A 14,739-nucleotide genomic window follows, 5' to 3' on the forward strand; every position below is an offset into this window, starting at 1 on the left:
GTTTTTACCTCCACATGTCACCCCAATTAATCCAGCCAAAGGACCAAGGCGTAATCGAGTGGGTAAAAAGACGGTAACGGAAAAAATATGTTGGGTCTCTTTTGGAGAAAACAGAAGGAGGCTGCTCACTATTGGAGGCCATGAAGATGTTAAACATAAAACACGCCATCTATACCGCCGCGCTTCTGCATGGGATGAAATCAAAGAGACAACTCTTCAAAAATCGTGGAAGAAAATTTGGCCATCATTAAAACAAAGCGATAGTGCTGATAAGGACGATGATGAGCCCACATCATCAATGGAAGTTGACCTTGAAGCTGAAGAAAACGACGTCGCAGAAACTCTTCAAGACCTGCAGGAACTGCAACACGGTGTCCAGCTGCAGCTGACAGATGTGGAGGAATGGCTGACCGAAGCTGACATGGCTGAGTCTACAAATGAAGAACTCAATGATGACGAAATAGTTGCTGCAGTTCAAAGCGCAAATAATGAAGACAGCGACGCTGAAGAAGAAGAAGTTGATCGTGCTACTGGAGTGACGCATTCAGAGGCTAAAGACGCATTTGACGTAGTGTTGAAATATTTGGAGCAGAACCCGAGAGCTACACCTATGGACGTGTTGTGTGGGCAAAGAAATGGCGTGATTTTTCAGCTAAATCAAGATTGGGTAAATTGAAGCAAAAGAGTATTAAGGACTTTTTCATTGTACTGTACACACTGTATGTAATTGTTTGCCTTTTTGATTAAACAGTACAGTACTGTATTTATAATATTTTTCGTTGTTACTGTAATAAAAATGAAACTTTTCCATTTTATAAAAAAAAAACTGTTATTTTTTATTAAAATGTACTGAAAAATAATTTTGTATTAAATAATTTTGCATTGGATACAGTTCGTAATTACAATTAAGCAGCACTATGTGTATTGAGTGGGTATTTTGTACAGTTCTGTACTAATAGTTTAGTGCAATATACAGCTTTTTTTACCCGAAAAACGTGTTTTTATTATTCCTTGGCTTATCCGACCTTTTGGCCGTTCCGACCACGGCCCGGTCCCGTGAGGGTCGGATATGAGGGGTTTCTACTGTAATTTATAAACTGACACTCTCATATAAAATTTTCATAATGCATATATGCTTTGTTAAATATATAGAAAAATTATGTGAGTAGGAAAACAGTTTGTTGAAATCTTTTTAATCATTACACTGTGTTACGTAACACTTTATAACACTCCAAATAGCAATTTTTTCATTAAATTAGACTATTCTTAAACACTTTATGAATGTAATTTTAAATTAGTTTTGTGAATATATACTCAATAATTTTGTTTGTGAATGAAAATCATGTGGCTTGTGTTGCAGAATGACACCGAGAGGATAATTTGGACAGTGCATCGAGAGGACCCACCACAGCAGTCCCAGATGGGGCATGGTGGGGATTGGCAAGGGGCAAGAAGTGTGCACTTGGTCAGTGTAGCCAACCCTCGACATAGTGCCTCTCATCCTCATGTTAAGCAATGGGATGTCAAATTAAATAATGTAAGTATGTCCTGTATAAAAAACTATAATAATATTTCTCAGTAAGAGGTCATAATAAGTGTAAATTAAGTGATAACCCTTAAAATAATATGTATCTACTAATTAAGAAAATGTTTTCCTCAGTTTTTAAAAACAAATTTGCTCAGAAATGTCACTCCAAGGAAGATAGAGGACATTTCTTCAACCTATAACATAGGTTCCATACATTTAGAATCCCATTAACTTCTATTTTTAAGATTGGGATACCCCTGTTACCCAACATTAATATTAATGTTTTGGAGTGGCGTATCAACTATAGTTAGACTGATAAGTACCAATACATACACGGTTTAAGACCTAAAGTTATTAATGAGTATTTTAACACCTCACACAATATATCAATTTATTATGAAGATATTTCAATAACTATAATTTATAAAGCACACAACTTTAAAAGTTTGAGTAATTACTAGAAATGTTTAGGGCATTTAACTATCGCAAAATGCCTGAGAGAACAGTTGTATTCATTTTATACCTTTTTGATTTTTTAGCCATCTATACATACTCGCTTACTCTTGTCTTGGTAATTCCTGATCATGGCCATTAAGAATAATTTAATTTTGAATACAAAATTAACATATATAAAATTTTAATTCAATTTTAATTAAACCTGTTATGTGTAGATCAATTCAAATTTTAAAGTTTGTTTCAGAGGTCAAAGTAATTTAGATCAAAATTTAATTTAATTCAGACCACATCCAATGTTTTCACGTGGTCCATCTTTTAAAGGCTGTCATATATTCAAGCAGTTGGGAAATCAGAACCACAAAAGTTTTGGAAATAAACCCATTTAAAACTGTACGGTGAAGTTAAAAAGAGTTGTTTTTCTTTTATCCTCATAATTTAACCACTTTGCCAGGCTTCCTCAATGCACTTTAATATTGTAAAAGAGGAAAAATTGTAACGGTGCTTCACAGAACGTAATGCTTCAATAAATTGCATAAACCAAAAAGTTTCTTTAAATGAATTGAAAAAAATTCTTAAAGAATTTTAAATTATCCTTATAGTATGTCACTACAAAAGAAGATTGCAACCATCAGTGTCAAATTCAACTTCAACATAATGAATGATTATATAATTACTTTATTATTATTAGAAGTGAACATTTGAAGTAATATGGATTTAAAGAGACATAACATAGGATTATTCATAGACAATCATACAATTTTTAGCCACAGTTTTAAAATTGTTAGAATTTATAATTAATTTAAAATATTTTATACAAATTCGTTGAGGTTAATTAAGTGGAGAAAATATTTAAATCAAGCCACTCCAGTAAGCTGTTTGACCACTAGTCATTTGAGATGGTTTGAAGAACGCTATATCATACATATAAAATAACAGCTAGCCTTCTTAAAACCAATATAATTTATAGATACTCATAATAGTCCAAAAGGACTATGAAACATCAAATCAAATAAAAAACCAAAATTATAAAGGAATACAAATATTGGTAAAATGCAGCTATTTGATTAGATCCAAGTAGTATTCACTAGAAAGTCAAAATATTGGAAGAAATATGACTGTAGACAGTGATTATGTTGATCACTAAGTGAAAATGTTGTTAAAATAACTAATATGAAAATGCAATTTCTACCTCTTGTAATTTGTGTTCTTCAGTTTGTTATGGTTGTTACTGATACCTCTATTACCATCTTTAATGTTCATCAGTTCATCAAATTAACTGAACACTTTAATATCTCTTGCATAACTTCAAAAAGCGTGTTATGTTTTAAAAAAAAAATACAAGATGTACAAGGAAAGATCATTTAAGAGGAAGAAATCTATATTTGTTGCACAAACACGATAGAACATATTAGAACCTTTGATGTTTGGTTTTGTAAAACATAACACAATATTCATTTCCTTAATCCAGTGTTCAATTAGATGCTGAATTATATTCCGTAGATCTAAGCCCAAAAGTCAGCTTCTATCTTATTTATTTATTTAATTTCTATGTTCAGTTTTCAGTTCCTGACAACATGGACACTTTATATTGGTGTAAAATATTCAAGGTTCCTCCTCTGACTCACAAGCATCATATCATTGGGGTAAGAATAGCATTTATTTCTATAGTCCAGGAAATTAAAGCCAATTTGCATTGTATAACCACATAACCTGGTTATTCTTTAAAATAACAGAGAAAGTTATTATAAGGAAAAAATTATGGTTAGCCATATTGATGTTGATGGAGGTTATAATTAGTGGGTTTAAGTATGGGTTTAACCCTTAGAAAAAGAGTTAACAATATGAAATTGTATTTGTTCTCAGATCATATTTTTCTTAGCTTTACACATTTAAAACAAACCATAAATAAATGTTATATCAGCGTCATTTGACCACATACAGAACCCTTAAAGTTGTGACTTTCAGTCTCCATCTAGTTGTCTAGAAAAAAAATGATCTCAGAAATAACTATTGTTTCATATTTTTGCCTTTTTATAAGTTCTTAAGAAACATGTCTCTACCAATTTCAATAACAACTGAGTTGTGTTCTTACACAGTGCAAATTAGCCAAATTAACTCAGCCTCTAGACTATTATATATTTTAATAAATGAAAAAAGATGATTTATTGTATGCTTAACATGATCCCTTTGTATGTGTCAAGCATAGAGGATCAATATTATACCATTCCTTCATGGTTCTATAATTTTCAAATAAACTCAATCTTAGTCACAGTATGAATTATGTCTTTGGTATTTTTACGCATTACATTTTTTAGTTGAAATATGGTATGAACTCAGTTGAAATACTCCATTGTAACACACAACCCTGGTGATGTCCTTGTCCAGTACGAACCATTGATATCAGCTGGGTCTCGGGGGGTGTTACACCACATGCTGCTGTACGAGTGTGTGGGGGTGCAGCTGGATCAGTACTTGAACCACCCTGGTGCTGCCTGCGACTCCCCCGCCATGCCCCGGCCCTGGGAGTTCTGTGTCACACCTTCAGTCGCCTGGGCCACTAGCTCCACCGGTACAGTAACATCCTATGTTAGGTATTGGTTACTGATCATAACATTTTTCACTTAATTTCATGAAAAATTATTTCACTTTAATTATCAGGTAATCCCTATATGCTTTTTTAACTTATCCTTGTATTGTACTGATATAAATATGATTCGATTTTTTGTTATTCAAATAAGCGTCTTTTTGTTATGGGACTAGATAGACACCTCTGGTTTTCACCATTTGTCTTCTTTTAACAAGACCATTCTAATGAGATATCGTATGATGAAGGGTGCCATATGAAATTTTGGGATAACCTCACCTATCCCTCATTTTGGAAACAGGGACAAAGTCCCAAAGGTCATTAAAAAGCACATTTTGTTCAGTTGTTACAGTGTGCTGAATTTGGTATTTGTAGAGAATGTCATTCCAGGGGTGTACAGCTGTTTCCACCCTTTTGCCCAACTCTGTACATTCAAGTGATATATTCACTTTAAAACATTGGTGAAAATAAATAAATACATTTCTTATCTTATATAATAACTTCAAATTAATTTTTACATTATTATATGATTTTTAATTTATTATAATTGTTAATACTTGTAACTATAACATAAAGATATTATCTAAAATTAATATTTGTATGGTATTTTCTGGAAAATTATATGAAACCCTATATTGATGCCTTGTTTTTCAATATAAGTTTGACTTCATTACTTTTAAGAATAACAAAATCAAGTTCGGGAAATGTATTTTACAGATAATATATAGCCTATGACTTACACATTGTATTGCTTGCAGTTACCCACGGCTTCGCACATAATTTCATTATAAAAAAGAGGAACACCATGACCATATCCCTTTTAAATAGGATTCCAAAAAATCCTGAGATAAATGATAGTCATTGAAAGATATTTCAATCTCTTCATTCATTTTAGATTTAAGTTTAAATATGGGGACCTGAAGTCAAAGAGTGAAACTGTTTTTTATAAGTACGTCTGAAATTTCTCGAATATCCCTCCAATATTTCATGATATTTGATTGTATAACTCCAACAATTTCAGTAACAATTAAACAATTTTTAGCCAGTGTGGAGAAATCTTAAGTCCAAGTCTTTACTCAAAAACATAACTATATTTCAGGTGCATCTAAAGACACATATTCTAAATTATTTTCACCTCAATATGCCTAAAAACCCTATGAACTATATGGAATCTCTATAAAAGTTATATTGACATATTCTAAATAAATGTGTGTATTCCCATTGGCTATAAGCTATATTTTTTAAATGAGAAAACTACAGTTTTTGCAAATGAGCGTATTTAGGACAGTAAAATATTTAGTTTTGTTCGAAATGTCCATAAACTTTTAAATGTTATTGTTGTTTCATATAAATTAAATAAATAAGTTTTTATGATAATGGATTACTTTATTAGAGAGCTGTTTTTAACATGATTATAATTTAAATATGGGAGGACATTTTAAAATTGTTGAAACATTGAAATTTTAAAGCAGGCGTTTGTTACAGTATATTAAAATACCTTCAAATATTACTGTATTCTTGATGATTGTTTGTGCAGTACAAAAACAAACAAACAAATTAATAATAATAACAACATGTGAGGTATTCATTTTATTAATGATTACATATAGTTTTCACTACTTATAAATTTAATTATCATGAACATCACAAAAATCAAAATAACTATCAATCCATCAAGAATTGGATAGCCACATATAGGATTGCTATAACTCAAAGCTATAAGCAAAATTAAACTTTGTAATAATAGCTTAAGAAACTAAAATCTAAAGAATTAAGAATTACCATATCAGCTCTCTAAATAACCACATGAACTTAATATTTGCTGAATTATTTCATTCAAATTGACTCTTAAAATACTTACATAGGAAATTTATCAAAACTGTAACATTGTATAATATTATTTTTATTAAGAAATCAACAATCTATCAAAATGAATAAAGCACAGGGACCGCCTCCTGCCAAGATCCCTGAGGAGAAATTTTGGGCATTAATTTTAAAATATTAATATTATACACACATGTACTTAAATAAGTTACATTTCACTGTTAGTAGTTAGCACAGACAAAAGTTGTGAAATGATTTATTTATTAACCTTTTATTAGTATTTCACCTTTAAAAACCACTGTCTCAGTCATGTCTCCTCGGAAAAAGTAAAAGTGGGCTTTGAACCAGTCTTTCCAGTCAAAGCTGGCATAGGGTAGCACACCCTTGTGCCCTTATGTCTAGGTTAGCAACAGCCCTTAACACTTGGGAGTCCCATCAAGTCCAACAGTCATCTCCTGCAGTAAACTAGACCTATTGATATATTCTTGGACCCCAGAATCTCGACATTTACAATAGACAATAGACAAATTCTTTATTTACAAATCATCAAGAAATGCATTGGCGTCAAATATTACATAGTTAGTTTTTATTGAGAGTGTTGCTCTTCTCTTTTCCAGTTCAGGAACTTATCCAGGTGTAGAATGGACGGCTAGAGAGCCATTTGGTCAGTGCTGTCTTTAGTCTTTTCTGCCCATGTAGGATGGTTTCCTTTCAAATAGTGCAGTGTGATGTAATGGCAGGTGAAAATTTGAAGCATGGCGGGTGTTGTAAGTATGGAAGTCATGGCCTCATTCCAATTGCTCTTTCTCAATATGGACTATGACTTCTCTGATGTATAGGCCGATAATCATTATGACTCCCTGGTGAGGTAAGGCATCTCTGCAGCTTTCCCTTGGGCCAAGGGAATACACATACTAGTAAGTTAGTGATGTAATGCCACTCCTGGACATTCCAATAGGTTGCCCAGGTTTTAAGTGACACATAGGTTTTTGTTGTACCCATTGTAAGTTCAACTGGAAGGTATAAACCAGCCAGAAGTGAACCCTCGTTGGGTGGCACTAGAAAAAGTTGTTAATATAACAGAGTATTATACAAATAATTGCAGTTTTCTTTAAAATATATCTTTTATAATAAAATATATATATATAAATAAATATATATTTACATAAACTTTCGAGAGGGGTGGGGGTGTTTGTTTAGGCTCTGGAGATGTTTGATGAAGTTATGTAGAAATCTTGAGAGGACGACTTCTTCCTCCAGTAAAATCTTTCCAAAAGTAAGTTTAAAGAGGCATTTTCTTTTGTAATCCCATATGAAAACATCTGCTGTTACATCACGATACGACTGCTGTGTTTTTTTTTTTACTAACCAAAATAACCCAGAATGCTCCGCACATTTCAGCTACTGAGATATGCTACACAGGAAATTCGTTACACAACGAGGAATTTGTTACTAGTGTAGTAGTATGTGTTATATTTGAGTGTTGTGTTATAATTTAATGTTTATTGTTATACTGCATGCATATGAATAATATTAATCTTTTTACAGGTGAATTTCTTCCTGATCATGTGGGAATTCCAATTGCAGAAACACAGAGATCAACATACTTCATGCTTGAAGTGCATTATGACAACCCAACTTTAAAACAAGGCAATTATTTTTAAATAGAACATTATTAACTTATTTCTTAGTTAAAATATAATATAGTTCTTCAAGTTCCTATGTATCATTCTTATTGAAAATATTTAATCAAGTACAAGCATCTAAATATTTATGAACAAATAAAAAATTTATCATGATTTTATTTATAAAAATTCCTGTCTATTTGATTTTTATTTTTCATTTATAACTTTGTTCGCAGTGACTGACAGCTCTGGACTGCGAATATTCTACACTGACAAACTGAGACAAAACGAAGGAGCAATGTTTGTGACTGGTATTATAGTATCTCCTCTCCAAGTCATTCCTCCATGGCAGCACACTTACAAAACAGCTGGTTACTGCGACTTCCATTGCACTCATTCAGTGAGTATTAACTCTCAGTTGTGACAGTGATACTGAATTTTGGTTTGCTTTATACAGAATTGATGTATTTAAAATTTGTTTCAGACATTACCATCAGAAATAAATGTGATCTCGGCTCTTCTACACTCTCACAGAGCTGGCCGAGAGATAACTCTGCGGCACATCCGGGCGGGTGTGGAGCTTCCCCCAATTGCTCAGGTTTGTAACATGATGAGTTATGATTAAAAAACATATTAGTTTTAGCCACAAGTTCCATGGCTAAACAGCTATACAGCAAGGCATCACTTTATGGTATGGAGCTATACAGTTCTTCTCCATGTAGACTATATTTTTATAGGTTTAATAAAAGGGATCAAAGTCAAAACTTTAGTAGCTTTAGTCCCTGCTGATCTGCATTTTAAGTTGTGTGAAGAATGTATCTATTCCTTGTAATTCTGAATTTAAAATTTCTTTTACAACCTCTTAATACGATACAATTACACCAATTTTGACCTCACTAAGTCAAAAAATTAACCATATAGGGCACACAACTTTTCCGGACATTTGTCATTGATCAGTTATACAAGAAACTAGTACCACTATATTTCAAGAACTATAATCAAATCTCTTCCTCAGATGGGTATTTTAAATAACACATAACTATCTATGTTCTAGGTTAAAATACAGAAATCATATCAGAGTGTTGTGAACACAGGTCAGAAATCTTATGAAACAAATTGTATGTAAACTCTATCTCTGTATGCACACTATCTCTAACAATGCTCTTAACTAAAACAAAACACTAACTATTGTAAATGAACTAAAGAATACACGTCACAATAGGCCAACATTGGCCGAACAATCAGCCACTGAAAACTAGATAAGAGCCAATAGTAATTGGCGATCGTATTACCGAAAGTAGATGGTGGAAAATCAGGAAAGGGGTAAACCTATTTTATTTTGGTTTATTTTAGATAAACTGCTGAAAACTACTCTGTGACTCCACATTGTTTTATGAGCGGCCTAATTTGACTGATGGTTTACTGATCGGTTGGTCCACTAATTTAATCTATTACGATTTGATTAATTTCCTTTTAAAGAAATGTGCTTCCTGAGGTACCAATTTCAATATGAATTTCAATATGAAATTTCAATATGACGACCACGACACAGAAGTGCTTCTAGTGGGATATCACCAAGTATCAAGTAAGTAAGTAAGGTATTATGTTGGCTTCATCACTCAACTCATACAATGATCTTCAGACCAACAATGGTGTGCAATTTTTACTTTTTTTTTGTCCCTTTGTTATGTTCTAATGTTTAATGGTCTTTTTCATGCTATGTATTCTCTGTTACAACTACATTTTATTCTGTAAATATAGTTTGTTTAACCCTGTGTGCCATATTTTGATTTTGCTTTTATGAAACGTTGTCTAAATGTGGCTCTAATGTTGTACTTTCTACTTACTCTTCTAATGTTCTTCGACACATGAGGGATTGGCATAAATGCAAATTTATCTCTGTTCTGATTTACTGACTCAGGAACGATTTTTCATTTCATTTACACTTATTTTTACTGACTGAGGGTATTCATTCTATCTAAAATACAATTCAAATTTCTTAATTTTCTCTTGTAATCTATCTTTAGTTCAGCCTAAAGTCTTTGCTCTGTCAGATAACGAGTAAGCCACTGTTTCTTTGACAAATTTTTATAGTATGATTTGTTTATTTTATCCTAGATTGTAGATATGTGTTAATTTAATTATCCATCTAAGGAAAAGACTAGAATGGAGGTCTCAAAATATAGTTTTACTGATTTCCTGTATCATTGGTCATGGGCAAATGTCTAGAAAAATCTTGTTTCGTTCAAAATCTTTCCTTGGTCTTAAACAATGAGCAAGTGAGGTAGCTAAGTAACCCGTAGTAAGTAAGATTTCAAACTCGTTGATTTTATGAAATTTATTGAATAAAATAAATATTACCAGGATTTTGTAATAGACTTTTTATGCCATCAATAGATGTTACAGCAAACAGGACAATTTCAAGAATAGGCATTTGCAATCTTCTCCTTGTATTAAATCTTAAAACCTAAAATTAAGTAGGTATGCAGTAAAAAAATCAATAATGATTGACTAGACACAGTGAAGTAAAGCATTACAGTTTAAAAGTGTATGTCAATTTCCTCTGTTGCATCAATCAATTTAAGTATGTTCAGAGCAATGATTCTTGTTGTTGATTGTAATGTATACTTAACCTTATTTTTTAGGATTTTAAATCTAAAGAAGAGAGCAAATACCAGCTAGTTTTTGAAATGTTGTATTTCAGATTTTAATGGTTCAGATAGATGAAAAAATACAGCTATACAAATTCTGGTATTTTTTTTAGTCATCTGCTTTTAAATTAAAACATCCCAGGAGAAACAGTTTAAGGAAAATTAATTTGAAAATGTTGAATGATTTTTGTATACCAACCCATATAATAAGGTTTTTTAATTTTTCATAGTTTAGACTTTTTATTATCCAAGTCTATCCATAGCCACGGAGAACATCAGAATATACCATACAATAAATTTCATGTATCATTTTTATCATATTTTTAGTTGCAAAAATGCTAAAACAAGTATTATCCATACTTGAAGTTTTTCGTGATGTGCCACTGTTTTGCTTCTCCCTTTACTATAAATAAATTATCCAGCTTCTGTAGTACCTCATGTGACTAAGTAAAATACTTTTATTTGTTTCAGGATAAGACATATGACTTCAAATATCAGCAATCGAGAGTGTTGGTAGAAGAGCAACAAATATTGCCGGGAGATGAGATTATCACTGAGTGTGTGTATAATACAGCTACCAGATCTGCTCCTACTGTTGTAAGTCTATTAACCAGCTTACTATAGTATTATACTAAAGAGCATTTTTTTAAATTTACATTTCTTTAGCGTTGTATTTAACCTTATCCTGATAGAATTGCAATGATGTTCTTTTGACCCTACTAGGCTGGATTATTAGCTGAATTTATTTAGCTGCTCTACCACGGTAGACTACACCCGTGTTCATTCATTTTAACAACCCTCTTCAAACAACAATGTTACATATTATACATTGTTGTAAAGATTATTAAATTCTCTATTATATGGTGATATTTGAAAAATATTCAGCTTATCTAAACTAAATCTGAATAAAAATTGTTTGTTCAAAAAAATGTTATTTTATTGTTATATAAAAATCACAGTTTAATTAATTGCAGAAAGTTACAAATAGTTCTAGTAACTCTGTAAGATAGAAGCATAAATTGTAAGGAAATGTTATGAAAAACAATAAAATGTCAATGAAGTGATTGATAAAGCTTTTTGTATATTACTACTAGATCTCCAGGCATAAAAAAGTTCAGTGAATGAGGACAACAATACTGCCAAAGGATATTTACGTTAACAGTTCAAAAAATAACCATATATGATGCAGCACAAATCAGAGGGCAATGATAAAGCCCGATTGGACTTTAGTGCCAGGCAGGCTCTCTGCCAAGGCAATTTGAGGCGATTGTTCGGGAAAGCTTAGATTAGAAGCATTATTGAATTAATAAACAACTTATGTACTGTATCAACTTTACACACTAATAACAATAAGTTTAATAGTAGTAGTTACAAAAGTAGTTAGTTTAAAAACTTATAGCTCATTGACAACATCTGTAAAAAAATGGCCAGCTCTTGTGGATAGCGAAAGGTGTGACTCAAGGACGTAGCCAGCCAGGGGGGGGGGTCCATGGGGTCCGGTCCCCCACCAAATTTTTAATTTTTTCAATTACTTTTTTAGTAAACGATTATTATTATTTAAATAATTCAGTATTACTGGCATCTACTGCTGAAAGCTCGTTCTCAAAAAAGAAATGGGTCAAGTTCTTTTTAAGGAACAAAATGGGGCCTTACTCTCTGTCCACTAATGGATAATATCAGTTGTCTGAACCTCCCCCCCCCCCAAAATGTTTTCTGGCTATGTTCATGGTGTGGCTCTGAAGGTCTTTCATCTATAAAATTTTGTTTATCAGATAAAAATGCATTTATGATTTCATGCAAGTCTTAGAAGAAGTTTTTTTAAATACTTCACATTACATCTGTCAATTGTTTACCTCCATTTTCTCAGTGTGATCTCAATAATTATAAATTTCAGAAATGAAGTTCAACAGAAAATAATATTGATCTCAATGAGATTTTTTGGGCTGACAGACAAAAGTGAAGTAAATTATTTCTGGATTTAAGTAAAACTCAAAACTAGATGGCTTAAAGTTGAGACAGAACATGTAGAGTAGGGCTGGAATGTTACAGTTGAAATGACTTCAATGAAGAACCACTTTTAACAAGCTTTACCAATGTACAAAAATAATGTTGAAAATGGGCCAGGAATCACATTTTTGAGTTTAAAAAAATTAATGCATAAGGAGATGAATGGAAATGTTTTTATTCCAGAAAAGTAATCTCTGAATTAATTGTAAACATGTTTGTATTGTTTTAATTTTATGTATGGATGTTACGATTTAACAGCACTGTATATTTATGCCTATAGTACTATGAATTCAGAGATTGTCTAGATATTACATACAAGGTGTTTGAAAAGTATGGGTACGGCTTATTATTTTACAAACCATAGCAGATAACATCTATAAACTTTGCACAGTGTCATATGGCTATGTAAACTATTTTTCCTTGCTATTACCATGACATGCCAACCATGGGGGGACGGCCCACAGAGGAAAAACATGGAAATCTTAAATGAAAGCATGGGTCGAGTGATACCTCATTTGAAAGAGCTCACTTATTAGAGTTGAATGCCGCAAACTGCATCTCAAAAGGTTTATCCAATCAGAAATGGCGGGTTGTTTTAGGTAAACATTGTGAAGTACATTTTGCACTGCCATTTCTGACTGGATCGTCGTATTCTGATGCGGTAGGCGGCGTTTCACTCTACTAACCGATGTGTTTTCACTGCCTTTTTTTTAATTAGCAAATTATGTCATAAATTTATAACACAATAAATAAAACTAAAAAACATTGGGATTTATTGTGTTATAAATTTATGACATAATTTGCTAATTAAAATAGTCAGTGAAAAACACATCGGTTAGTAGAGTGAAACGCCGCCTACCGCATCAGAATACGACGATCCAGTCAGAAATGGCAGTGCAAAATGTACTTCACAATGTGTACCTAAAACAGCCCACCATTTCTGATTGGATAAACCTTTTGAGATGCGGTTTGTGGCATTCAACTCTAATAAGTGAGCTCTTTCAAATGAGGTATCACTCGACCCATGCTTTCATTTAAGATTTCCATGTTTTCCTCTGTGGGCCGTCCCCCCATGGTTGGCATGTCATAGTAATAGCAAGGAAAAAATAGTTTACGTAGCCATATGACACTGTGCAAAGTTTATAGATGTTATCTGCTATGGTTTGTAAAATAATAAGCCGTACCCATACTTTTCAAACACCTTGTAGATAAAATTTGAGACATTTAGAATAGATTCCTTTTTGCATATTTCTAATAATCTTTAAACACACCTTCTCATACCTACATTTCAAAGAGGGTTTATTATAGAGTTTCTTTCTTGTACTTAAATTTTTATGTAATGTATATATCTTAATATTTATATTTATATCTTCTAATACATAATGTAATCTCCAAATGTTGTTTCATAAGGGTGGATACTCAACAAAACAAGAGATGTGTCTGGGGTTCATCACATACTACCCCAGATCTCCTTTAGCCAGCTGCTTGAGCATGACTCCAGTGGATTTCTTCTTCCATACATTTGGTGTCCAGAAGTTTTACCACTTCAACATGACAACTATTGAAAGAATGTTTCTGAGGCTTACCGATGCTCAGTAAGTAGCTCATAAGCTATCCATACTCTAATTAACAAACTAAACAAAGTTCTTTGTTGAATTCTGCATAACTTAAATGACAGTTCCAAAATCAATATGGGAATCGTTTACTAACACTACAGCACAAATATATATTGGACGTTAAGGTAAAAAATTGCAAATCACAATATAAATTAATTAAAATATCCTGTTGTGTATTAAAATATTCTACATTATTAAAGGATTTTCACCAGTAGAGGGAAATCTTAAAAAAAACCAGTAGCTAAGGTGCAAGTGTACATGTACATTTTCTTGAGAAGTTTTCTAATCATGCATGTAATTTAATTTTAATTTTGTTAAACCTCATGGAGATAAATAATTTTGTCAGCATCTTTTCAAGACACTTGTAAATTCGAATTTGTGTAAAATGCCAATTATTTACTGGCATCTTCAGGTTTGAATTATCTCAGTTCCACTTTATTATTAAATA

General features: G+C 32.2%; 1 protein-coding gene across 1 annotated transcript in view; it reads left to right on the forward strand.

Moving 5' to 3' along the window:
- The window catches only part of LOC124362726 (MOXD1 homolog 1-like), a 44,989-nt gene that overhangs the window by 25,067 nt on the left and 5,183 nt on the right, over positions 1-14,739 (forward strand). Inside the window, exons 3-10 of the mRNA XM_046817459.1 lie at positions 1,361-1,537; positions 3,541-3,627; positions 4,370-4,553; positions 7,941-8,042; positions 8,254-8,417; positions 8,502-8,615; positions 11,140-11,265; positions 14,086-14,270. Coding sequence (XP_046673415.1) covers positions 1,361-1,537; positions 3,541-3,627; positions 4,370-4,553; positions 7,941-8,042; positions 8,254-8,417; positions 8,502-8,615; positions 11,140-11,265; positions 14,086-14,270 — 1,139 coding nt within the window. The remainder of the gene's footprint in view (positions 1-1,360; positions 1,538-3,540; positions 3,628-4,369; positions 4,554-7,940; positions 8,043-8,253; positions 8,418-8,501; positions 8,616-11,139; positions 11,266-14,085; positions 14,271-14,739) is intronic.

This window comes from Homalodisca vitripennis, chromosome 5, assembly GCF_021130785.1.
Source record: "Homalodisca vitripennis isolate AUS2020 chromosome 5, UT_GWSS_2.1, whole genome shotgun sequence".
NCBI lineage: Eukaryota > Metazoa > Arthropoda > Insecta > Hemiptera > Cicadellidae > Homalodisca > Homalodisca vitripennis.